The sequence below is a fragment of the Tachypleus tridentatus genome, chromosome 3, assembly GCF_004210375.1.
Source record: "Tachypleus tridentatus isolate NWPU-2018 chromosome 3, ASM421037v1, whole genome shotgun sequence".
NCBI classification, from domain to species: domain Eukaryota; kingdom Metazoa; phylum Arthropoda; class Merostomata; order Xiphosura; family Limulidae; genus Tachypleus; species Tachypleus tridentatus.
In genome coordinates this window covers 96348467-96373682 of record NC_134827.1, presented here as the reverse complement: position 1 = coordinate 96373682, position 25216 = coordinate 96348467, and the positions used below count along the sequence as shown (strand labels likewise).

The 25216-nt window shown below is 32.5% G+C and overlaps 1 protein-coding gene across 9 annotated transcripts in view; it reads left to right on the top strand.

Moving 5' to 3' along the window:
* Window positions 1-25216, top strand: part of LOC143247525 (uncharacterized) — a 118560-nt gene that overhangs the window by 71275 nt on the left and 22069 nt on the right. For 6 of the 9 annotated variants that reach the window (XM_076495784.1, XM_076495787.1, XM_076495793.1 and 3 more), the window contains 4 exons: window positions 15218-15301; window positions 19728-19884; window positions 22079-22151; window positions 22808-22869. In XM_076495784.1, coding sequence (XP_076351899.1) covers window positions 22087-22151; window positions 22808-22869 — 127 coding nt within the window. In that variant the 5' untranslated portion in view covers window positions 15218-15301; window positions 19728-19884; window positions 22079-22086. Of the gene's footprint in view, window positions 1-769; window positions 1040-1567; window positions 1592-13276; window positions 14059-15217; window positions 15302-19727; window positions 19885-22078; window positions 22152-22807; window positions 22870-25216 lie in introns of those variants that run through there. The other 3 variants (XM_076495792.1, XM_076495789.1, XM_076495790.1) reach the window with 3 other exon arrangements.

Sequence of the window (25216 nt, the reverse complement as noted above, 5' to 3'; positions counted from 1 at the left end):
GTGGGGAAGACTAGCCTACCCTGGAAAACGCAGAACATAATTCTTTCCTTATCCATTCAGAATATGCATATAAATTTCTATTCACTTCACAATTCCACAATATTTTTTCACTTTCTGGAGTAATTTCTGGGGAGATCCGTGTAACTGTTCATATTACAAGTTGTCACTGGAAATTACGGGATCGTTACGTCGCACTTGTTAAAACTACTGATCTATTTAACGTGCTTTCAACTTGCGTAAATAACCTTGACCTTTTAATTTTAAATGCGTAATACATCACGCATGTGAGAAATGGCCGTAGTTCTTAATTAAAAAACTGTTCTATACTCCACCTAGTTTTGTCACACCAGGAAAAGATGAACAGCGATATTTCTAAGAACTGATTGATGCATGAAAGTTAATAAATAATTAAAGTGAATGAATCACAATATAACTTAAACAACAGCCGACGTAGAGTATTCGTCAAACACCATGGTTCATCACGCCAGTAGAATTACAACACATATGTTCACTCTAGACGATGTTGTTTTATCAGATATCATGAACAGTGACGTTTATGGTGTGCACTACATTAAATATGCGAATTTTAATTATTAGCCCTTTTATTTAAGTCATTTCAAATCGGAATTTTAGGATAAAATTAAAAACAAAATAATAAAATACTATTTATTTATTTGATTGTTATTATTACTTCATTTGAATTAACTGTACTATCATTCATAATAATTGGCAAAACAGTAAGCTCTAAGCCTGCGCTTCTGATGTAGACACGTCAGCGTGTCGGAGTGTAACTATTATGTAAAGCATTGGCGTTGAATTACTCAAACTGGCAAAAAAACTTTACTGAGACGTGTATATATTATCAAATGACGAAACCATTTGTCAATTTCATTCACAACTTTAAATGGTAAAGATTAGAGTTTAGATAAACATTTACTAAACAGTAAAAAGTGACTTCAACAAGCAGTGGGATAGTTGTTGACTTGTACAAAGTAATTTTATATTGTCAGAATATCTCATAGCAAGAAAAAGTATTTAGGTAAAGTATATATATATATATATATATATATATAGTACTGTATGCTTCTGTCTTTACAAATTGTAAAAGTTTAAAAGAGATTATTGTTGTTCTTATAAACTGTACATTTTTATATAAAATATATGGCACGAATACTTAGATTCTTTACCGAACATAATTCGTTTATTTTGCTTACCTAAAACTTGCACTTATATACAAGATATCGCGATGACAGCTACAGCTGTTGTAGATTTTATTTTCAGATAAATTATTGGTGATAACAGTTTTTTTTTATTCTTCTCAAAGAATGTGTTATTTTCAAAAGTTGTATTTTATCATTGTATAGTAAAGCAAATTAAATATTTAATCAACCTTGTTACGATAGCAGAGTTTTTGAAAACTGCTGCCTTTACCAAGTAATATAGATATTTGGTTCATTCTGTTAAATGTTTAATCTAATTGAATAACTCCCGTCGTTACTTACGGCGCTGTTGTCACCATGTAAGGAAGATGGCGTTCAATGACTGATGAGAGGCTGTTCCGTTGTTAGGCATATCGTATACTGATGCTTAGGTAAAAAGTATGCTGTAAATTTTATATATTAGAGTAAGAAGTAAGCTATACTGTTATATGTTGTTAGGTAAAATTCTGCGTTTTAAAAGTAAGTTGTTGCTAAGTTAATTTATACTGCATAATAAAAACTTAGCCTACACTAAATTATTTTGGATTGAAAAAATAACCAGACCGTGCCGACTCGGTCAAACACACGACAAAAAACGGTATTTTTTGCACTGCAAGGTAGGTAGTAAATTAGAACTTTATTGTTTCCGTTAAAGATATTCGTTAAATACTTTCCTGTTTTTAGTATAAAATTCATGACATATTTCTTATACTTACATCGATCATCTACGTTGCCACTAGCAACATAGATAACAGATATAAACATAAGAGACAGGCCTTACGTATTATTGTACGGGTAGTTATGGAAATCAAGGCGTTATTATTCGCTAACACTAGTATGGTCGAAAAAAAAGTTTATGAAAGTACTTTTAATCTTTTATTAACAACTGGGCTTCTTCATAATTTGTAATAATTGTGGGAGATCAGCAAATTTCACCGGGGGTTTGTTGGAATAGAGAAATGCTGAGGGGCATTGGAAGATGCTGAACAAGCGACACAAACCAACTTCTTGAGGCATGGTAAAATATCTCAACCTTTCTTCAACTGGATATCTTGTTTATTAAAAAAAAGTCGAAGGGTCATTATATACATAACTCTGTTCCAATGGCCATTAAAAAGCATAAATTAATTCTGTCTCTGAGGTTAAGTAGTGCTTCATCCACTTTAAACTAATGAGCGAATACTGTTGTAACTACAGAAATAAAATAACATTTGAATAGGTGTTAGCACTAGTCCTATGATTTAAATTGAGGGCACTTGTGAAGGGAAGAGCGAATATACAGTGATGAAATAGATTATGTTGAAACCCACGGTTTCCTCTTTGAGTAGAATAACAAAGAGTGAAAATGATCCATGTTATTGTTATGCCTAGCATTGAGATAGCAGTTCGAATATATTCCCGTTTTGTTTCAGCAGTTTTACTTTTTCCATTCAAACAGTGCACTAACAGAAGATCATATGTATAATATTCAATGAATTTATGAAAAGATATTATTAGAATAATTAAATTTATAGTGGTTAGAATAAAACTGCAAGTAACTGTAGTTAATGCCTGAGAAAAAAATATGGGTATCACGTTCACGTATTTTGTCTGAAAAGAAAATTTTGTAATTGACCGTATAGCTTTAATTTCATGTTAATTTGAAAAACCACTTTCAGGACATTTAAGGTGATACAGTTCAGTGGTTCGTAATAACATGTTTGTTCGAGAGGATTGATAATATGTTGTCACGCATGTTTTTGTATTGTCAGAATATATTAAATATATAATTACGTGACATTTTATAGTAATTACTTTTTAGTTCAAATAGTTTAGTGCTTTTATGTATTTTCTTATTATCCTCTTAAAAAAAAAAGTTTCACGTAGATCTAACTTTTGATCTTATCTATGTCGCTAGGTGAGCCAGGTGTCGCCCAGTGTTATTGTGCTAGACTGTGAGTCTCAGCGTTCATGATTCGTGTCCCGTTGCCGCACAAAACGCTCTGGGGTCATAGGTTTGTTATTAGAGTAACAGTTAAATCCCACTATTCGAGTAGGATGGCTAAAGAGTTGGCGATGGGTACTCTTTAGTCTATCAGTTCAAAATTCGGTGCGGCTTAGACAGACGTCTTTTGTCTAGCTTTGCATGAATGTTCGAAACAAATAAACAAGTGTTACTAGATGGCACCAGAAATATATTATTTTGTTTATTCGAGATGCGTTTCATTAATTAGGATCTAACTCTAATAACATAATTTGATACTTTTTAAAGTATTTGCTATACAATTTTGACCCTTTCCACTGCTTAAGACTGTTCAAGTTGTTTCATACGCCAAAAATACTCGCTCTCTGGGTAGGCTAACTACTCGTTCATCCGGAAGGCTATTGAGCCTGTGGCCTTTCATGCAATTGTCTAACATAATAAAGTCAAGGAGAAGAATAGTGAACTGTTCGAAAGTGCTGGAGTTTTGGGTCTCGTTTGAAAACATTACATTTGTTGTAAGTGATCCTGTGTGCACCAGTAGCTCTACAACAATACACTCACGCTTGACACTCAATAATAAGAGAAAAAGGATTTTGTTGAAATTTGAGTTTGAAACTAAGCTATTATTATTGAGTAAATATTATTGAAGTATTTCTTTGTAGTAACAATTAAAGTGCCTTGCTCGATCTGTTGCAACACCCGGGATATTTTCACTGAAGAAAAACAAATGATATTTTTAAAAGTTTGTTTGTTGATTGTTTTATATCTGAAACTTATAATTTTTTACGTACATTTCAAATTGTTTTATTTATTGCTCAGCTATAAAAATACTGCCCGGTTATGATTGGTGCGGTGGTTTTTGAGTTTGGACGTACACATCGCAAGCTCCATTCTAATGTGATTTTACAGAATGTGCATTTTCTATGGTTACAATGTTATGCTACCTATTTAACTAAAGAATAAAGAAATTTAAATTTAAAGAATAAATAGTTGTTTGGAATTTCGCGCAAAGCTACACGAGGGCTATCTACACTAGCCGTCCCTAATTTAGCAGTGTAAGACTAGAGGGAAGGCAGCTAGTCATCACCACCCACCGCCAACCCCTGGGCTACTCTTTTACCAACGAATAGTGGGATTGACCGTCACATTATAACGTTCCCATGGCTGGAAGGGCGAGCATGTTTTGGTGCGACGGGGATTGGAACCCGCTACCCTCAGATTACGTACGAGTCGAACGCCTTAACCCACCTGGCCATGTTGGACCGTAAAGAATTGGAGATAAACTGTACATATCCTTTTCGCTTTGCATTTTCATTATTTCAAATTTTTGTTCATTCTAAACTTGCTGAGTGTGAGATGGCAGGTACTAAAAAACTTCAGGTTCAAATATATTTTCTGTGTTTTGCTTCAATCATTTGAATACAAACACAGGTCACACTTTGAATACAGAGCGCAGCCCGTCGAAACTGAGTGTTTTCTTTTCTTCTCTCTTTCTGGAGTACATTGGTTATTAATACACTTTTTTACATAGCCTAAAATGTGGATATTTTGGTAACAACAATACATAAAGAGAAGTTCTCGTATAGCTGCTGTATGTTAGTTAACGGTCACAGTAGGGTGGATTTTTCCGTTTCAGAGGTCAGTGGGCTTTACCTGAGTTACCCATAACACAAATTATTTATTAAATTACCAATTTTAAGAGCTATAGAATACTAGACTACGTGGAGTATGTTATTTTTGAGGAAGTGAATATTTGTTCTTTGTTAAATATAAGGCCATACACTGGGTTTTCTCTGCTGCGCCCGGCACAGGAAGTGTCCTTCGAATTTTGACGTTATGAGCCTTTAAGCTTCACGCTGAGTGACCGGAGGGACAAACAGTAACAGACATTGTATTAATAATGATCATCTACAGATTTAGCTGTTAACTGTAACTGTATAATTGTTATGTTTTTTTTTTAATATAAGAGCCTTAAAATAAACGGGATACTTTTCTTTAAAACACTTGATACACTTAGTTTCTTATCGTTATCAGCTTTTAAGAATTGGTTAATATACACTCACGTCTACAGGTTTCTGATTCCAAAGCTCAGATTTTCTTTTTTTTTTTCCGAGTTTTATTGCACCTAACGTCTAATTTTGTAAATAACAAAGAAGTGATAAAAAATACCCATTGTAAAGAAACCACTTCTTCCACACGTGAGTTTAGCTAGATAAAATAAAGGCGTAAGTTTGAATGCTATTTAATTAGTTTTGGTTTTGAGATAGGTTTTAGCTCTGCACGTGAGATTTATATTTGCATGTACAAGCATGAACTGTGGAGTTTGGAGAAAGAACATGTTTTTTTTTTCTTTATTTACTTACTGACAACTGATGTAACAATGTCAGTATTTGTGCCGTGTTTTGCACGAGTAACGGGCATGTAGTGACAAACGTTTGACGGTCCTATCCAAGTTTTAAGGTTTGTTGAAAGGTAACGTTTTAAAACTGTTGTTTGTCGCAGCGTGAAAGATAAACCTTGCGACCCAATAAACCAGGGTTACTAGATATGGTGCAAGAACTAGGTTGGGGGACCGTTAACCATAACGTGTATATGTCATTAAGTGTTTGTTCAGCCTGAGGCGTGGTCTTCATGTATGTCTTCCGTGTTGAACACTTATTTAACTTTCGAGAAGAGAATAATGGTGTCTCCAGTATGTCACAACAGTGCATGTTACACTTTAAAAAACAATATAGATTTTTTTAAAGGTCAAGTTGTTGCCAAGCTTCCAGCAACAAATTCTTATTGGCTTTTAAAAAACGTTGTCTATTCACCAATGAACTTTGAATACTGTAATATTTGAAAGACGCACAGCCTATAGAAAGCGTAACAAAAACAGAAAATTGACTGAGTTCACAAAATTTACAACAAAATAAAGTTTTAGCGGGTTATTAGTGGTTTTCCTCTTAACGTATTTGTTTCATTTACACGTAAATTTAATTGGAGTGACTCGAAAGGTCTATCACTCTAGCTGAAAACAACGTCCACCAACCGCCCTACTATAATATATACATACTACTATAACACATACATACATATGTATATGTAATTCCTCTATGATTGGCCAGTGGCAACTTGGCATGGACTATACTGAGCTAATTAATTCTGTGATTATATTACACCCCTTAGTGTTTTTAACGAAATTCACTATCCAACCACAAACAAATCCTTACTGAAAAGAATCCGTAATAAACCTAACCTGCGACCCCATAAATTTAAAGGAATAACAAATATCTCAAATCTGTGGGACATACGCCGACTTGATAGCCTTGTTGTCAACTGAAATGCCACCGGTAGAGAGTCTTTGTTCATGGGATCTTAAATTTTAATTTACTGTGTGTTTGTTGTCCGCCCTCCTCTTGGTGACTCAGCGACAAGTCTGAGGACTAATTCTACTAAACTTCGGATTTCGATATCTGGAGCGGATACGCCACAGATAGCCTAAAAACAGTAGCTTAGTGCTTAACGAACCAAACGAACAGATGTTTTATGTATACAATAAGAAGTTTTCAAAGGGAGGGTGCAAAGCTCAGGGTTCGAAACAGTACGCTGTACAACGCACGCGCCATTTGCACTTGTGATATTTATGCTAGCTTATCTCTACACGCCTATGTTTTAAATGAGAACAGTCTTTCAAACTGTGGTACTCGTTTTCCCAAGGAACTGTTGAAAAATATTAAACAATGAAAACAAAGCTCACGTCTCTGTGAGTTACTTACCGACTTATTCTACTTACTGGTATTTTAAAGCAAAACCATTTTTAAGTTTTGTTTTAATTCAGAGATCTGGTTGTCTTTATGTGTCATAAGTAAAAAAGGTTAGAAACCACTGCATTAGAGAGCAAACGAATACTGTGTTGTTGTTTTTTTGTTCTAGATATATTAAAAATAAATTTGTTTTTCCAGATTTTTTCTATGTAACTGAGTTTTTTCTAGATAATTAGGTGACTGTGTTTGTTTTTCTGTTTAATATACGGCCCGTCATGACTAAGTGGTTAAGGCGTTCGACTCGTAATCCGAGGGTCGCGGGTTCGAATCCCGGTCGTACCAAATATGCTCGCCCTTTCAGCCGTGGGGGCGATATAATGTGACGGTCAATCCCACTATTCGTTGGCAAAAGAGTAGCCCAAGAGTTGGCGGTGGGTGGTGATGACTAGCTGCCTTCCCTTTAGTCTTGCACTGCTAAATTAGGGACGGCTAGCGCAGATAGCCCTCGAGTAGCTTTGCGCGAAATTCAAAACAAACAAATTGTTTAATTAAGAAGTGAGTTTGTTCTTCTAGATAATTAATGAGTGAATCTTTTTCTATAAATAATTAAGAACCGAGTTTGTTTCTGGTTAATTAAGTGTGTTTGTGTGTCTACGTAGTTAAGAAGTGAGCTCTTTTTCTAGCTTTCATCTGAACAATATATTACCATTTCTTCTGTATAGTATATAGAACGACATTCTATGAAATTATACTTGTAAATCTTTTGGTGACATTTTGTACTCCCATTTTTTAATTTAGAAACTTCTAATAAAATAAAGAAAACATTTTGTTTATATACTGCGCCACTTATCAAACGACCACCCTTAATAGTCGTATTAAGCAAAATTAATTCGTGACATTAGCTGACTGTGGTTTTCTGTCACTCTCAGTGCCAGACTTCGTGATGTTTTAACAGGTACTGAACTATTGTCACTGTCAGTTTCAAACCTCGTGACATTAGCTGGTGCAGATTTACTATCAGTTTCAACAATGTGACATCAGCTTGTGTAGGTTTACTGTCACTTTCAACATTGTGACATCAGCTTGTGTAGGTTTACTATCAATTTCAACATTGTGACATCAGCTTGTGCAGGTTTACTGTCAGTTTTTACATTATGAGATTAGCTAGTGCTAGTTTGTTGTCAGTCTCCGATTTTAAATTGAGCAAGATGCCTTGTATATCTATTGACACTGAAAATTGAAATGGTTATTTGGTACCTTGAACAAATAACGTTTCCAAAGACAACTGTAGTTATTGTTTAACAGAGTAATAAAACTAGCTATTTCCAATCACATGATGATGAATTGACCACTTTTTAATTGATATCTTCGTAGAGTTCTCAATGGGATCTCATAATTTCTAATAATGATAATTGTAATTGTAGGCTAAATTTAGTGGGAAAATAACCATGTACATATCGAAAAGTATTTGTCTGGTTTGATGCTTAACAGACAGACATGTTTTGGCATTCAGAAATGTATAATTTACAAAGAATTGGTAATGGTGAAACAATGCCAACAGTTGTGGTTTTCTGTTATTCAGCACTGCAGTTTGTTCAATGAGAGCAGTAAGTAGAAATGCTACAAGATGATTGGTCAGTTTGTTGAAATACGTTTCATGTTATTAGCTTTTCATAGAACCTCAGGTATTTTTCGAGAGGTTGGTGTGATATTCCTAAACTCGGTGTGAGGCGGTGGCAAAGAAAATGGTGTTTTGTCGGACATTAACAGCTTGGCGTTGAGATGCGCTTCTGAGAATACAATGGGAAAATTCCCAAGTCAATTTTCTGTGGTATTATTTTTTATACCGACTTTGGTGGGGAAGTTTGACAGACACTCAGAGAGTTTCTGAAACAACCATCTGTTGTAACATCTGTGTAGTAGTTCCTCTCAGAACATTAAGGTTAATCCGAAAAAAAATAATATTTGCTATTTACATTGGTTTGTGTAACACAGCAAGCATTTCGTTGTTTTGTCCAAAGGAACAACTTCTGACCATCGAAGAAAAATAGACCACTGATTTGAAACATAAGTGACTAAGTGGAATGAAATAAAGGACATATTTATACACGCTAAGAAAACAAAATTAAAAAAGAGAGATCTTACGAATTTCGATTCTGAGCCCGATTATATAAAAAGTAGCGGCACAACATATGGGGAACTGTCAAACCACTTTGTGTTGCCATGGCACCCAGCCAGGTGGCTGAAACGTGGGTGTTTACGTCATCATTTTCGTGATGTGCGAGGTAGTATTCTACACTCACTAACAAAATAAACCGCTTACAGCGCTACAAGGAGCTCCCATTATACAGCACTTCTTGCCATTTTTTTTGTAGCATGATACGAACAGACGCACGAAGGCCCTCGGGGAGACATAGGGGAGTTGGATTCGAACGCGATTCTCTTATATCTTCACAGGAGATACATAATGACATATGCTAAATTTGATGACAGTCGGCTCAGCGATTCGCCAGTTATAAGCAGATAAAGGTTTAGATTTACAGGGGGGGTGTTGTTTAACATATTTATTTTAAGACCCATTTGATACATAAATTATCGAATTTTTGTACTCGTTGTTATCGAATCTTTCATTCTACTGTATATTGCAGTGCTTTCTTTAGTAATATGTATATATATATACACATATGTATAACAGAGTATAAGTATTATATAATTACTGTTACAAATTCGCGATTCTATTTATTTGTTGAAGTCGAACTGTAATCCAAGCCGGACGTATTCAAAATTCGTCTCAGACTGCGATCTAATTTTAGGTATCGAAGCACATGCTTTGTAATACACATAAATGTGTTTTGTTTTATAAACTTGTATGGGAACTTTGAAGTAGCGCTGTTGACTTCGTTATGTTTAAGTTGACTTGAGATTTACTATAATTCCCTCAATGACTTCACTTTAAGTTGTACACCTATTTGTCTGAAAAACAACAACAAAACTGAAACACTAACCCAATGTAAATGTAAGTATATTTCATCTGATTCTAGTCATGGAAGCGAGCCACGTAATTAGGGTTTGTGTGAGATTATTTCATGTAGTCATGCAGCTGTTTTCTCATGTTTGCATGTTTTTGCGTAGCTAATTAATTGTTCGACACAGTACTGGGAGAACGATTGACGACTGATACCAAAACCCTTCGTCATGCCAGAAAAAGCAAGACATGTTTGTTGGCATAGTGATCACTTTCTGGCCTACTGAAGTAATCCGGACCTCTGGAAAATGTATATAGTATTAAATATTATGTAGTTTATTAAGTTTGTGGGTGCAAATACGTCTTTTATTGTAAACAGAGTTTATTATATCTGTTTACCCTCGTGCATCCGTGTTGAAGAATATTTTGTCGCGACAGTTTTAATATCTGTAGATTATACAGGGTTGAGTATCAAAACGACTTGGAATATGCAAATCAGCTATGCACGTGACACTTAGAGTCGGTATGAGGTCGCGGTGGAACGGCTTGTATCATAACTACATTTATAACGTTTTGGTAGATGATGTGATGCCACCGACGATTGATTACATTACAAAGGGAATGCAAAGTACACCTGCATTTAATTATAAAGATGTGTTCATATCGGGGATTTAGAATTCCTAGAATGAGGATATCTTCAACTTATTGGCATTGAAAACGAAGAAGTGTTAACCATCCAGAAAGATCTCTGCAACAAGTTGTATTACAGTAGTGTTAAACAGACAAAACTCCACCAACTGTAATACCAAAACCCTTCGTCATGCCAGAAAAAGCAAGACATGTTTGTTGACATAGTGATCACTTTCTGGCCTACTAAAGTAATCCGGACCATTGTATGGCAAAACAAAAGCCATCCACATGTCCAGGCAAAACTATTAAACATAATGAAAAAATGAGGTCAACAGAGCATGTATTCACAAATAAAAAGCGGATTCATAACTCCTGTTTATCCGTCACATACTTCAAGCAACTTGAGAAGTAAACGGATATTCGTGCTATTCCATAGGAATACCGGTCAAGTCGCCACAGAGCGCCTATGGATTTCTGCGGGATCAGGCTGTTGAAAGTGGTGCTTAGAAAATGGATTACAGATGGCCTTACGGGTGGTGTGGTAAGCACTTGACATGACAGCTTTACGACGAAACCTTTTTCAACGGGAACTACATTGCAAGGTTATTGTCAAGAGCAGTGGCGGATCAAGACGATCGTAAGGCCTACCAGCCGTCTAAGTTAAACGAAAAATTAACTTTTAAGGGAAGTTTTCATGAACCCATAGTTTTCGTAGGCCCAATAAGCAATCCGGTCCTGGTCAAGAGTCGCAATTGTCAGCGAAAGCGTGGACTGGTCGTGGCGACATAAAGTATACGTAGGACTTGGTGAGGCTCCAAAATCTTTCTTACATAACGTACTCAGTATCCATATTTCATAAAACCTGTTTGTTAATATTTTCAGATACTAAATACAAAGTATCGCGCAGTTTCAAAAATATAAAGTCAAACGTAAACTGGAAAATAAAATGAAAATGTTAGTTATATATCATATCATCCTTCGATTAATATTATTGTTTCATATGAACCATGCTTATGTCAAATTATTTTTTTTCTTTTCATTTTCTTAAAACATTTCACTGCCAACATAACAACACATAAACATAAAATGTATGCATTCAAACATCGTATACATAAAATAATATTTCAAGTTTCAAGTTAGATTAACCGCAAGTTTACGGACTTACAACCCTAATATTCAGAATACGATTCACGCGGTGAAGAGGACGCAGATGGGGTCGCTGGTTCGCATCCCCGTCGCGCCAAACATGCTCGCCCTTTCAGCCGTGGAGGCGTTATAATGTCACGATCAATCCCACTATTCGTTGGTAAAAGAGTAGCCCAAGAGTTGACGGTGGGTGGTGATGACTAGCCGCCTTCCCTCTTGTCTTACACTGCTAAATTAAGGACGGATAGCGCAGATAGCCCTCGAGTAGCTTTGCGCGAAATTCAAAAACAAACAAACAAGAACGCAGATAGTTCGTTGTATAGCATTGCAGTAAACGTGCTCCAAAATCGAGAGCTACCTCGGACAACCGAATTATCGTGATATACGAGACAAAATTCTAATTTAGTAATCCTTAGTTTTGTCAGGGAAAACTATAAAATTTAGTTGAATAGGTTTTATTATCGACGATCGTTTATATCAAGAAGAAAAAATAAAAAAAATAATAGAATTCAGTTTTTAGGGATCACTGAAAACCTGTTTTAAATATTGATTGTTAAGCAAACAAAATATAAAATCACTATTTTTTAAAATAATATAATAAATATTTATAAAGGTACCCAAACTGTTTATATTTACGTATTTAACAATTGGGAGCGTTTAAGGAAAAAAAACAGCCTGTGAAAATTCTTTAATTTATGATACTTTCATTATAACGATTTTATCAGGATGCAGACACCCCAAAGAACACAGACCCAGTGGAAGTGTGATATTTAAAAATAAAAATGCTTTATATATTTTTAAATTCGTGGACGCCGTCTCACACCAGAGCAGTTATGGTTATTCATGTGGCATAAACACGTTATGTGAAAGCACACACGTAAACAAACAAGCTTTTAATAACGTCAGCGACAACTGAAATGTGTAACTTTAAGAGGTAAAACACTTCGGTGTGAGAGTACGAGATAAACTGGTTTTAAATAAATGATAGATGGCGCAATTGAATTGTTCACAAAAGATTTGAAATATCGCGTAGGTTATCACACTTTTCTTTCTGCAATAATAATATAAGAGTTGTTTTATTATTTTACGTTACCAAAACTGTGAATAATAAGAAAATCTGAATAGATAAGTTTGTGGCTCTCAACAACTTTAATTGTATTGATGCGTTGGTTCTATAAGTAACAAGAAATGCCAACTTTGTTTATATTAGATTTCCATTAGACGACTTCAGTCTGTTATTCACAATGAAAGTTTGAAAGGATTCATTTACTTTTAACGTGTTTGTTGAGGGTGATGAAAATCTGTAGTAATAGATAATAATGTATTTCTAAACTTCTCAAAATAGAAGTTGCGACCTTGTGTCTTTCAAAGAAAGAACAATTAATATTTATTTGACTTTAAACAGTTTATTTACTATTCTACAAACTGTTCGTAATGTTAATTTCAAACGAATGCCTGTTTTTTTATTATCACACACAGTACCTTTTGGACTTTGTTTTACGTTATTATATTTCTTACGAACTTGGACAATCCATTTTTATTCTGTTTTATTCATTTTTGGTTATTTAAAAGTTATTGAATTGTTGATTCGTCTGTTATAAACTTAAGCCATTCTGTGTTCTTCAGAGGACGCTGCAGAATGCGCAAGTTATACAAATGGAGTGAAATTTAAGTCTTTCTGTGTTTGAGATTTGCGGAGTGGTATATGTACACTGATAATGCTTTTTGTGTACTTAATTGTTGTAATTTTAAATTACTTCAACGAGTGAATCGTAGACATGTGGAAATAATGAAGCTGTAGAATTAGCTGTCGCTTGGTTAATTGTCGTTTTTATTGTTTGTTGATCAATTATCATAAATGAGTAAGCCTTGTTCCTGTGCGAAGGTTTCGTAGGCAGTGATTTCGTATTGTGAATTCATTGATATTGAATAACTGTTGGTATAAAAAGAGCAAATAATTTTTTCAAAGTTTCGCAAAGGTCACTCCAAAGAATAATGCAAATAGAAGCAATCGTTATCGATTTTCACTTCAACTTGTTTAACTTTGAATGTAATATATCAGAAATAAGGTGTGAAAATCGAAAATAAAACTTATTATTATGTAACCACCAGTCAAGATGTATGATCCAAGTTTAGGATGTTTTCCTGTTCAAAGAACTCGATAATTATATTGAAGACTGTGTGTATACACGTATTTTAATTTTGCCAATTTTGATTTGACAGAATAGAGTGATATTATGAGTCAAATATATTAGAAGGCTCAAGGCTGTTAATATTAGGATGTTCATAATTTTGTGAATAGTGTGATCTTGAATACTCGTAGTGTGTTAGAAGGGAAGTAATGCTAAACGTTCCATTTTCTTTATGATGCATAGAGCTAACAACAGTAAGAAGGATAACAAATTTTCGGTAAAAAAAATGTTTATTTCAGAATGAATAATGAAAATATTATAAAACAGAAGTAAAATTTGTGTCTCAAACTTTTGGTACGAAAATGAGAATACTAATAACAATTGTATAATTAAATAATAGTGCTAAATGGTAAAACTGAGTAAAAAATTGTTGGAAAACTGTTGGGTATAAACGTACAGTTTCACAATAAAGTAGAAGTGGAATTTAAACATAAAGTTGATATCATTTGTTGTAAAAACTTTATTTAATATTAAAAGTAAGTTTCATACTTTTACAGTAACATAGTTTTAAGTATGTTTAAATTTAAGTATTAACACAAAAAAGTTAATATGTGACAAAAATATGATGTGAGCATTCTGCACTTGAAAACTAAATTTTAAATCATTGTCAATCCTGTATGTTAAAGAAAAACTATTTTTAAGCTTTGTGGGAAAACTTTATTAGAGTCAAATAATGTATTAATATTTAATAATAATAATAGAGAAAGAAAGGTTGACCAAGGTTAAGAATTATTTTAATATTTGTAATTTGTCTCTAGACTTTGTTTTTTAAGGCACATTTTTTCTTTGTGTATTTTATGGAATCTTTGAAATATATGTAGTTTTAATGGGTATTATGTAAACACTATTGGGTATAACTTTTCTTTTTTGAACTTTGATTATATGCTAGTTATGATGAAATGACTTCCTGCTTATTAGCCACATGCTAATTGTCTTTATAAAGCAATTACAAAAATAATTGAGAGATGAATTACTCAAGTGTCTCACATTATTTATCATTTATTGTCTTCATTATGAGTCATTATATAGCTGAAGAAGGAAAAGCATACTGTACGTTCTCATTTTATTTTAGTTGTCTTTGATGTCACTGGTTTGTTACATTAGAATTAAGCAAGCAAATTTTAGTTCAATATGTTTGAGGTTTTTGTAGAAGTTCCATCTTTTGTGAGATCAGACAGCTTTACAAAGATTAGGTTATTACACTTGATGAATATCTTTTTCTCTAATAAATTAGAATTTATCAGATTTTATTTGCCCTCATTTTTTATATGGCAGCTACAATTTTTTTGTTAAGCAAAGTTCATGAGCAATTGTTATATCTTTCAAAGAAATCCTTTATTTCACCGTTTAAAGTAAATGTTTATCTTTTGAAACAGAGTGGAACAAGGAGCACCATTCTATCCGACAAGAAGACAATGCTCTTAAAAGATGCCTGTGACTTTGAATAGAAAAGTGACAAGGTAGTTTAAAATTGAAGTTGAATCTATATAAGCTTCTGCTTTTCCATTTTTTGAATATTTTTAGTATAATTCTATTTGTATGCCTGAATATGCACAATTGTTGCATACAGTGAATGTATAAATAATAAAATAAATGTTTTAGGATGGTTCCAAGAAATAACAGGCAAACCACATTGACTGCAAATTACATACTGGAATTTATTGTTATGTTTCTTTAAGAGGAGACCAGCATGGCCAAGTGGTTAGGGCTCTCGAGTTGCAAACTGAGGGGTTGCTGGATCGAATTCCTGTCACACCAAACATGCTTGCCCTTTCAGTCGATAGTCAGTCTCACTATTTTTTTTGGTACAAAGAGTACCTCAAGAGTTAATGACTAGCTGCCTACCCTCTAGTCTTACAATGCTAAATTAGGGACAACTTGTGCAAGTAACTCTCGTGTAGCTTTGTGCAAAATAAAAAACAACAAAACAATGTCTAAGAGGAAGCTGTCAAATTGTAATTTAATTAACACTGCTGAGGATGGATTTTACTAAGGATACTTCACTTTTTTTTTTAAACTCTAAATTTAACATTTAAAAACATTTTATAAAGTGATACTTGAAAGATTAAGTAGCAGTTGTACTTTTTAGTTATTTACTTGTATATTTATAAATGCTAGGACAGAAGTACTGTATGGTTGGTAGTATACAAAATAGTATAAAGATAGATGAAATGTATTTGGCCATTGTTTGTTTTAGAGTAATAAATTAAATATTATGTTGTAAATTAGCATAAAATATTGTACAAAATTATATGTAATTAGTATTAAAATGATGGGAAACCAAAGCTTATCAAATTCAAATTCTCCAGTATGCATTTGGAGCTTTGTTACTTATAAACAGAGATATAAAATATAAATGGAAACCAATGCCTGTCGTAAACACTATCTACCTAAAGCATGTCTCTTCGGAGCATCAAGCCCTCACTCCAGCATTCACTGGTTAGTTGTTTTTGTAACACATCAATTTTATTATTGTAATAGTTCTCTTAAAAGCATATTTCTTCAAATTCTTAATTCTTGTTCAGAAACTTTTCATTACAAACAACAAATTAATTTCACTCAGTGCTAAATAAATCTTTGGTGTAAAAATTCCCTCCTTGGCAGGCTTATATATATCAGATAAAGGTGTATAAATTTAACACTCCTACGAAAAGTGGGGCTTAATTGGCCCCAGAGCAACTTGAAATGGCAATTTCATTTAAATACAAAATTATCAGCCTAATATTAATAACCTTACAAGTTGCTCTGGGGCCTATTAGGCCCCACTTTTCGTAGGAGTGTTAAGAGCTATTTGCAGTGGTAAGTTTAAGGTTCTGTGGGTCCAGGAGCTAATAATTTTTGCAGGCCCCACTTCCTATGTAGTTTTACATAGACTAAAATTGTCGGTGGGCTCCCATTAAGATCAAAGATTCAAGAGAGCAAATTTTTGATTTAATAAATGAAAATATATTATCTCACTAGTGTATTAGGAACAGTTTTGGCTCTGTTTTAAGAGGAGTGGGGTATGTAAACTGTGGTAAAACAAGAAATTTAGGTATATCAGTTAGGAAAAATATGTGTTAACAGTGATTTAGTTTACTGGATATTATTCCATATATATTTTTTTAAAGTATATATAATTGGTATATCTCATTCTTTATATAATACTAAATCTGTATGTGATTTAATGGATTCCTTGCTGTTCATCATGTGTTTCTCTAATGTGTAGTTTTAACTTAGGTCTTTAAAGTTTTTTGACTCATCAAGTGATTGGGAACATTGTACTTTCAAGTGTAAAACCTGAGTTATGTAATTGTAGAGAATTTTTTGTGATAGGTTTGAGATGTGGAAACTAAACTACTATATTAAGCTGCAATCCTATGAGTTTAAGACAATATTTGACAGTTTTGAATCAAAGTTAATATTAGCATCAGTTGAAAGACAAGTACATTGTTGAAGTGTCACCTTGTTATTTTGAGCCAATTTTAATCTTTAATCAAGTAATACACGATGCATGAATTGTACATCACGAATTATCTTATCATAATTTTTAGGTATTCATTAGATAATATTCATTCACCTTTCAAAAGACAGATATTGTGATTTTGATTTCTGTGATTGACTAGTCAAGTGATTGTGGAATACTGGAATTGTCTAGGAAGATGAACTTGAATTTTATAATTTTAATTTACTGTAACAAGTCAGTTAATTGTTAGGTTTTATATTATTTATCCAGTGTTGTAATGTTTTGTAAAATAAGCATCTTGTAATATTTGGTTATTTTGTGTTTGTGTGCTTATCAAGTGTATTTTTGTTTTTTAGCACGTACTGTTGCATGACATGGTTCAGCAACTTGATTATCTAGTGTGTCATGTCTTTCAAACCGGTTTTTTATTTATTAGTCATCTTAATGAAATAGCTGCATTAAGTTAATTATTTGCCCATTCTAAGTTAGGCAATAGTGTAGTAAGTAATACATGCATCTGCTCGTTACAGAATGTTTATGTAGACTAGTGCAAGAGTTTTGCACGTGTGTTAACCATTAGTAAACATTGAATTTGTGCCCATGATTGCATGTCATGATGCAAAGGATATTTCGGACATTTTTAAAACCCATTGATTTTGAAAAACTCGCACTAACAACCCTGTTGACATGACTAAGAAGTAACTTTAGTCAGATATGAATTAGTAGTTATGGACATGTAAGTTTGAAGGATTAAATTTTGGAAATGTTTTTCTTAAGTGTTAGTTTTTACACACAGCTCTCAAAATTAGAAACAGTATGTAGTAAAGATGTGATATTTTATTAGATATTGAGTGCTTGTGGACTTTTCAATGCTTCATTTTGTTATTAACATTGTAGCTCTGTTTTTCAATGTTCAGTTGAACATGGGTATCTGAGGGTCACGAGTTCAAATCCTCATTGCACCAAATCTACTCACCCTTTCAACCATGAGGGTATTATAATGTGATTGTCAATCCCACTATTTGTTGGTAAAAGAGTAGCCCAAGAGTTGGTAGTGGGTGGTAATAACTATCTGTCATCCCTTTAGTTTCACACTGCTAAAATAAGGAAGGCTAGTGCAGATAGCCTTGATGTAGCTGTGTACAAAATTCTGACCGAATCAGTATACGTTTATGATTTTGCCATAAATGAGGCTGAGGGTACTAGTTTTTGTAATTACTCCTTAAGTGAAGTACTGTGGAATCATCTAGCCTAGGCTCCAAGTGCATACAATATTTGTAGCATGTGGTCTAGAAAGACCTTTACATTGTAGTTTGTGGTCTTCACAGGTACTGTCACCAATTTAATGAAGCATTAAAATGTACTTTTTGCTAAAATATTTATATTTATATGGATTTTTGTTCAGGAAATAAAAAAATTAATAAAGTGTGTGTTTAAAAAGAGTGTTAAATTTATTTTATAATAGCCCTAGTTTTGATTTTTGGAACTATTTTATTCTGATTATATTCACCCCCAAAATGTTATGTAATGGTATTTTGTACTTTATTAGTTTAAAAGTATCATTTATAACAATTATCACCAGTTACAAATAAATGAAAATTAAAACTGTGATGATAATATTATCTCTGTGTATCGTATGCTATAGTAGTGCCAAAATTTCTTACAGAAGGCAAACATTTAATTCAGTTTTAAACCTAATTCATTTGTGAATTAAACTGTTTTACTGTTATATCTCTAAAGTTATGGAAAAAATAGAAACCTTTTCAATCAACATAGATCCTAAATTAACAAGTCAGTAAATATTTTTTTAGTTCTATTACCCAGACACTTTATTTTTCACCGTTAATACATAGACTAACAACAATACCAGGTCATACCTTTGTTGCTATGTGACAATTTAACATAAAAGCTGTGGTTGGAATGTGGTGTTACAAAAAGACAGCAACTGGCTTTTACATGCATTAGATTAGAATATTAAATAGTAGACATTACTGCAATTAAAAATAGTTCCTGTATCTGTTTGGATAGGTGATAAGATATTCAGTTATTTTTGCCTTTTCAGTTACTAAGTTTTTGCTTTTCTTATTTTTAATTTTGAGTTAAAACATATGTAATCAAACACAAACCATTTTGTTGTCATTATTGTTTGTATTCAACCTTAGTAGATGTTACACTTTTCTACATGTAAATCACTACATTTTAAAATAATACGGAAATTTAAATGCATTAACAGGCTTCTAATGTTTAAAGATAGAAATGTTATTGAACTATTTTATATTTCTTCGTAATTGTTGTTGTTTTTGCACTAATCTTTGAATGCTATTAACTATTTTTGAAGTTAAAATCAGTTGAGATTTAATTTATAATATAAATTGAAATGTTTTAACATGTTAAGCCTAAGTAGAAAATGGATTATAAGTAATGCTTTTTTTCTTGTGTAGATTTTTGTTCGGGTCTAAGATATTGAAACCTTATACGAGATTTGCTCCTCTGAAGAGTTATCAGTTGTGGTGTGAAAAGTTAAACATTCACTCATTGTAGTTCTAGATTACTGCCCTGCCTTTTTGTGATAGGAGTTTCCTTTTTCTAAATCACAAAGTAAGTAAACAGCAGTACTGTATTATTTCAACCTATCAACATTAAGGGGTATCATTTTATTCTACTCGTTTTATTTCTTTATTAATAATTACAAAGGTACTGATTGTTTAGTTTACGGTTAACCATGGTTAGGTTCTGAAGCTCATAGTTATTTTTCTAAATTTTAAAAAATCAGCCACCACGTGCATAGACATAACATGAGTTTTGTTGTGAAATGATATAATTGTCACAGGTGGGGAGTTTTTTTTGGTTAGGCTATTCTGTCACAAGTGGAAATAAATGCTTTATGTTCCTATTTAAATAAATTCTCCTCAGTGAGTCACATACACCTCTCTGTCTTTTCACAAATACTGTAAAATATTATATTATTGAGCTGATGAGAATAATACTCGGTGAGATATTCTTCAAATATTTAATATGCAGTGCCCTGAAAATCACATTTGAAAGATTATTTTTTCAGTGTTCAAAACACACCATTTGTACTTTTAATTGCAAATTTTAGAACTACAATGGAGATAAGATTCATTTGTTTATCTCTGTGATCACAGTATTTCTAGTTAAATGTTTGAAGTTGTTGAGTAATGAAATTTAGTTTATTACAAATTATTGTAAAATGTTAATATTTCTTCTGACTCAGAAATAACATTTCACTTACAAACATTGTAATCCACATATTAGTAAGGCTGAATTATCTCTTAACTGATAAAATTTGAGTGCTCTTCTGAGAGTAATTTGTGACACACAGATTTATTAGTATGGCTTTGAACAAAATAGTTAGAATAAACCAAGAACACATCTTTATGAAAAGCTTTCCTTTGTTTGATATTATTTATTGCCATGTTGAATTGTTTTGTTCTTTTTAGTTAAAATTAGTTTGATAATTTTCATTTCACAATAGTTTGAAATTAGCTCTCTGATAAAGGGTCTGTTTCAATAGCCTTTCCCAACACACTGATAAAATGACATGTACTTTATCAGCATTTTACCCCAAAGCTGATATAGCTTGTAGATAAATGCCTTTTATAAAAGGAAGGCATGTGTTAGCTTTTCTGGGAAAGTTAGAGGGGGAAATTAGTTGAGATATTTACAGATAACCAATTGAATGAAAATGATAAAATGTAAGGGTGACCACTAACATAATACTTGCAAGTAGTGTTCAATTTATTATAAAAAAATTGATTGGTATAATGTTTTATATTACTAAAGTAATTAAAAAAACAACTTTAGTTACAGTTCCTCATCACTAAATATTGATTAGTTGCAGGTGAATATTGTAGACATTTTTGATTAGCTGACCATCAATAAAAGTTGATTAGCTGTAGATGGATACTATGGAATTGTATTATTTCAAATGATCACTAATAACTTTTATTTGTTACAGAAATGTTGGATCATTAACTTGAGTTAATTATTCACAAGTGAACATTGTAGAAATATTGAATAATTACAACTGACCTTTAACAATAGGACTGATTTGCTGCAGTCAATATTGTGGAAATGTTATGTGCCTAAAGTTGGTGGTTGAATGATTAGACCTTTTCATCTAAAAAAAAACAAAAAAATTTAGTTACAATCGGCCACTGATAGGAGAAGAATCAAACTGTTGTAACTTACCACAGCTGATTAAAAAAGATATAGATTGTTATTATTATAAAGAAAAAAATAGATTAACTACAGACAATAGGAGAGCTAAACCCTATCAGTATAACTCCATAAGGTAAGATTTCAACGTAAATGTTTAAAAAAACCATTGATGAATTTTAGGAGGAAACTGAAGCTGGTAACAAAAACTTTAGACAAGTTCTCCAACTTTGTTTCAATTGATGTTTAAAATGATACTTTCTTGGGTATCTGTGTTGATAAATTTTATATATTATGTACAGTTTTTGATGCTTCAGTTAAGTGTATTTTAATATTTAAAAAGTTTTGTTGTATTCATAATCTTGATGTAAAAACTGCAAGATATTTTAATGTATTTTGTTAACTGTGTTTAGTTCTTATCACTTGTGTACTGTCACCATACATTTTTCTAAATTTGAAAATGTTCCAAGGATTTATGTCTTATGGTGTATGAATAGCCTTCATTTGCACATACAAGTTCATACATATTTGTATGCTGTCTCAAAGCATTAAAAGATATGCAAACCATACATACTTTCAGTCAAAATACATTGTATTTGTTTTGTATTTTCAGTACAAAAAATGTCTCATAGTAAGAGTGACTGTGCACCAATGATAAATGGAGACTGTCTCAATTTTGGAAAAAAGTGAGTTATGTTATTGTTTTTTGTTTCTTAAAAATAAATTTTATATATATATTACTGAAATAAAGCATTTGTAAATTCTCTGTCAAGAGGTAATATAGACATGTGTAATATGGTAAGTTCTTGGGAGAAGGTATATCTGTACATCTTTTTATAGCATTGTGTTAACTGAGAAAAAATGAGAAGTTATATGGATGTAACCAAGTATATTATAGCAGTGTTGTTAGTATATGTTGTAGAGATAATTTCAGACACAGTTACCTATCAATATGCTTATGAAAATGCTAGTGGAGTTTAAGAAACACTTGAGTTTGACATTGACCTTTGCCTCATGATCTTAGAGTTAATCAGATAAAACATATTTTTCAAAATATCTGTTGTACAGGTTTGGTCAAAATTAATCCATCCACTATTGAGATACCTTGTTGATAATATTAGGATAGATGTAAAGGGCTGATTTTGATGTGCTCCCACTGAGATGTTTCACAGTGGGGCCATAAATATTATATTATATAGATATTTGTATGTCTTAAAGGTAGATCTTCCTAGAAAGGTCTTTCTATGTATGACTTTCTAGTGTTAATAGTTAGACCATAATTTATTATACTTATAAAGGTGTTGTTTATAAATTGGATACTAAATTCTTTGTTTTTATGTAGAGTATCTTACCATGGAAGCCGAGAATCCTCATCTGAGGTGGAAAGAGAAAATGAACCATATGGTAAGTTTGATTGTATTAAAAAAATAAGGAGTTGATAATTTAGAAAATTTGATATTTATACTTTGGTCTTTTCACTCAATATTTCAGAAGAGTTGTTTTAAGTTAATTTCTTCTTTATAAAGTTTCAATCTAACTTCTAAAATAAAGAAAAAAATTGCACTTTACTTTCACTAAAAATAACCATAAAATGAATTCAAACAAGTATTTGAAATATAGTAATTTTATTAGAAGTTTTCAAGCTTTCCATATGTGACATGTACTTGAATCGGATAAAATGTTTTATATTACTGGCATCAGTACCTTTCTGCAGGGAATTGAGATAATTTAATTATACACATGAGATTACAGTGTTTTTTTTCTTCCTTATATGTTTTAATTAATTACCATTGTTATTCATCATAAACTTTAGTTACGGGTTCCTCTTCGTAGTTAAGACTTCCTATTTGAGGTTTTAGTTTTACGTATCCTCTAGGATCCATCAACATCTCTGTAATTACAGAGTAACCTAGTAATATGTATGATAATTTATAAAGATAAGAAAAGTATACTGGCAGCTGAGTGCTTTTTGGCTTGCCACAACAGTTTTTTTTTCTTGTGTCTGTGTAGAGAGATGATCCTTGTCAAGTTTCCTCAGGGTTAATTTGACTGGTCAATAGTGGTTATTGTCAACTGGACCCATTCACTGAAATTTTCCATTGGTTAGTGTTTGTAATATAGTGCTTGCAAAATCCAAACATCAGTGTGACATTCATAGATTGAACTTCCTGATGGTTAGGGGCTAAAAGCTAGCTAATAAAATTTGTTTTGCCATGGAAATTTAAGGCATTGTAAAGGCCCCAGATAAAAGATTTGCTCCTGAATTTCTAACATCTTCATATATATGACTACCTATGATTGGATTTTCTTAATGTGTGCTTTGTTTTTGACTCATTTACGAGGCCTTAATGGGCTTGCTAGCTCTTCTAGGTCAGTTAAAAATCTTTAATAATAAACCCCTTTTTTTTTTTTTTTTTAAATATCAACATCCACTGACATTGAACTGGCTCAATTTTCTAGGATCACATCTCATAATGCATTAGGTTCTACCTTTTTGTTGTGTGTATATGTATGTGGAAGGTAATTACTGAATCAAGTTTTTCCTGGAAGAATTACTGTCAGTTAAGATATAAAAGGAGTTGAAGAGGATATTTATTTATATCTTCCTGTTATTCTGCCAGGATCAAGGCAGGGTATTTAGACTGTAACTTCAGCGATTTATGAAAAATCCAATTACGTGTTTCAACACTCGGACATTATTTTGGGTATTCCAATACCTTCTGTTGTGGATTGCTGGTAATCGTAAAATGTTCATTACTGTGATGACTATAATTCAGATTTACTATGTGTAAACTGTAAAAGCTCTTCTTTTAGTTGCAATCACTCCCTAAGTGAAAATAAGAAAAGGAAACACACGAGAGTGTTAAGTAACATTTATCTACCTGTAGTTACACATGCCTCAGATTTGGTTGGATCTGTATATTGAACACCATCTGAGTGTTTGATGTTCTATGGTGAGTTTTATTCACTACTACAGATACAACTGTGGACAAGTCTGTTTCAACCACTATCCCTGTTATTGTGATTGTGACCTGTACTGAGTTATTTCTCATTGGTACAGTCTTCCATTGCTCTTTATAATTGTTTTTGTATGGATGGTGATCATTGGTGTTCCACTTCCAGGATATGTCCTGTGGAAGTTAATAAGCTTGTTAGAAATAAATGTTATGATGTGATGGTTTTGGTTTATTTCCACCCAACAGGAATAATTTTTCAAACCTGCTGCTGCTTTGTCACTATGGCAGTTTTCACGTATATGAAAAGATAAAATTTATGCTGAATGTATATGGAGGTGAACCATTCTTTCCTGTAAATCTTGCAGTTGGTGTTTGAAGTGCCAATGTGGTTATGGTTTGTTCTCTTTTGTTTTCATCTGGGATGGATGACGATCAACAGACCTTAAGTGATCTTGTGGATTGATATTTAGATACATAAACATTTTATTGATACTAATGGGAGAAGTTTGATGGAACTTGCTTGCAGATAATATACATGTCATTGCTTTTGTTGACTTGCATTCAGAATTTTATTCAACTATTTTATAAATTTGTGTTAGTAATTTTGCTGTCAAATTGTAATTATAATTCAAGTTTTTATATTATTCATTAGTCAATTTCTTCATTTAAAAGTAAATATCAAAAACACACCTAAATATAGACTTTTCTGTGTGACATGGTATGTTGAATGCAGCATTGGTTCAAATTGGATGTTTTTGATGCCTGAATACAAAAAATCTAATTTCTTGTGAATT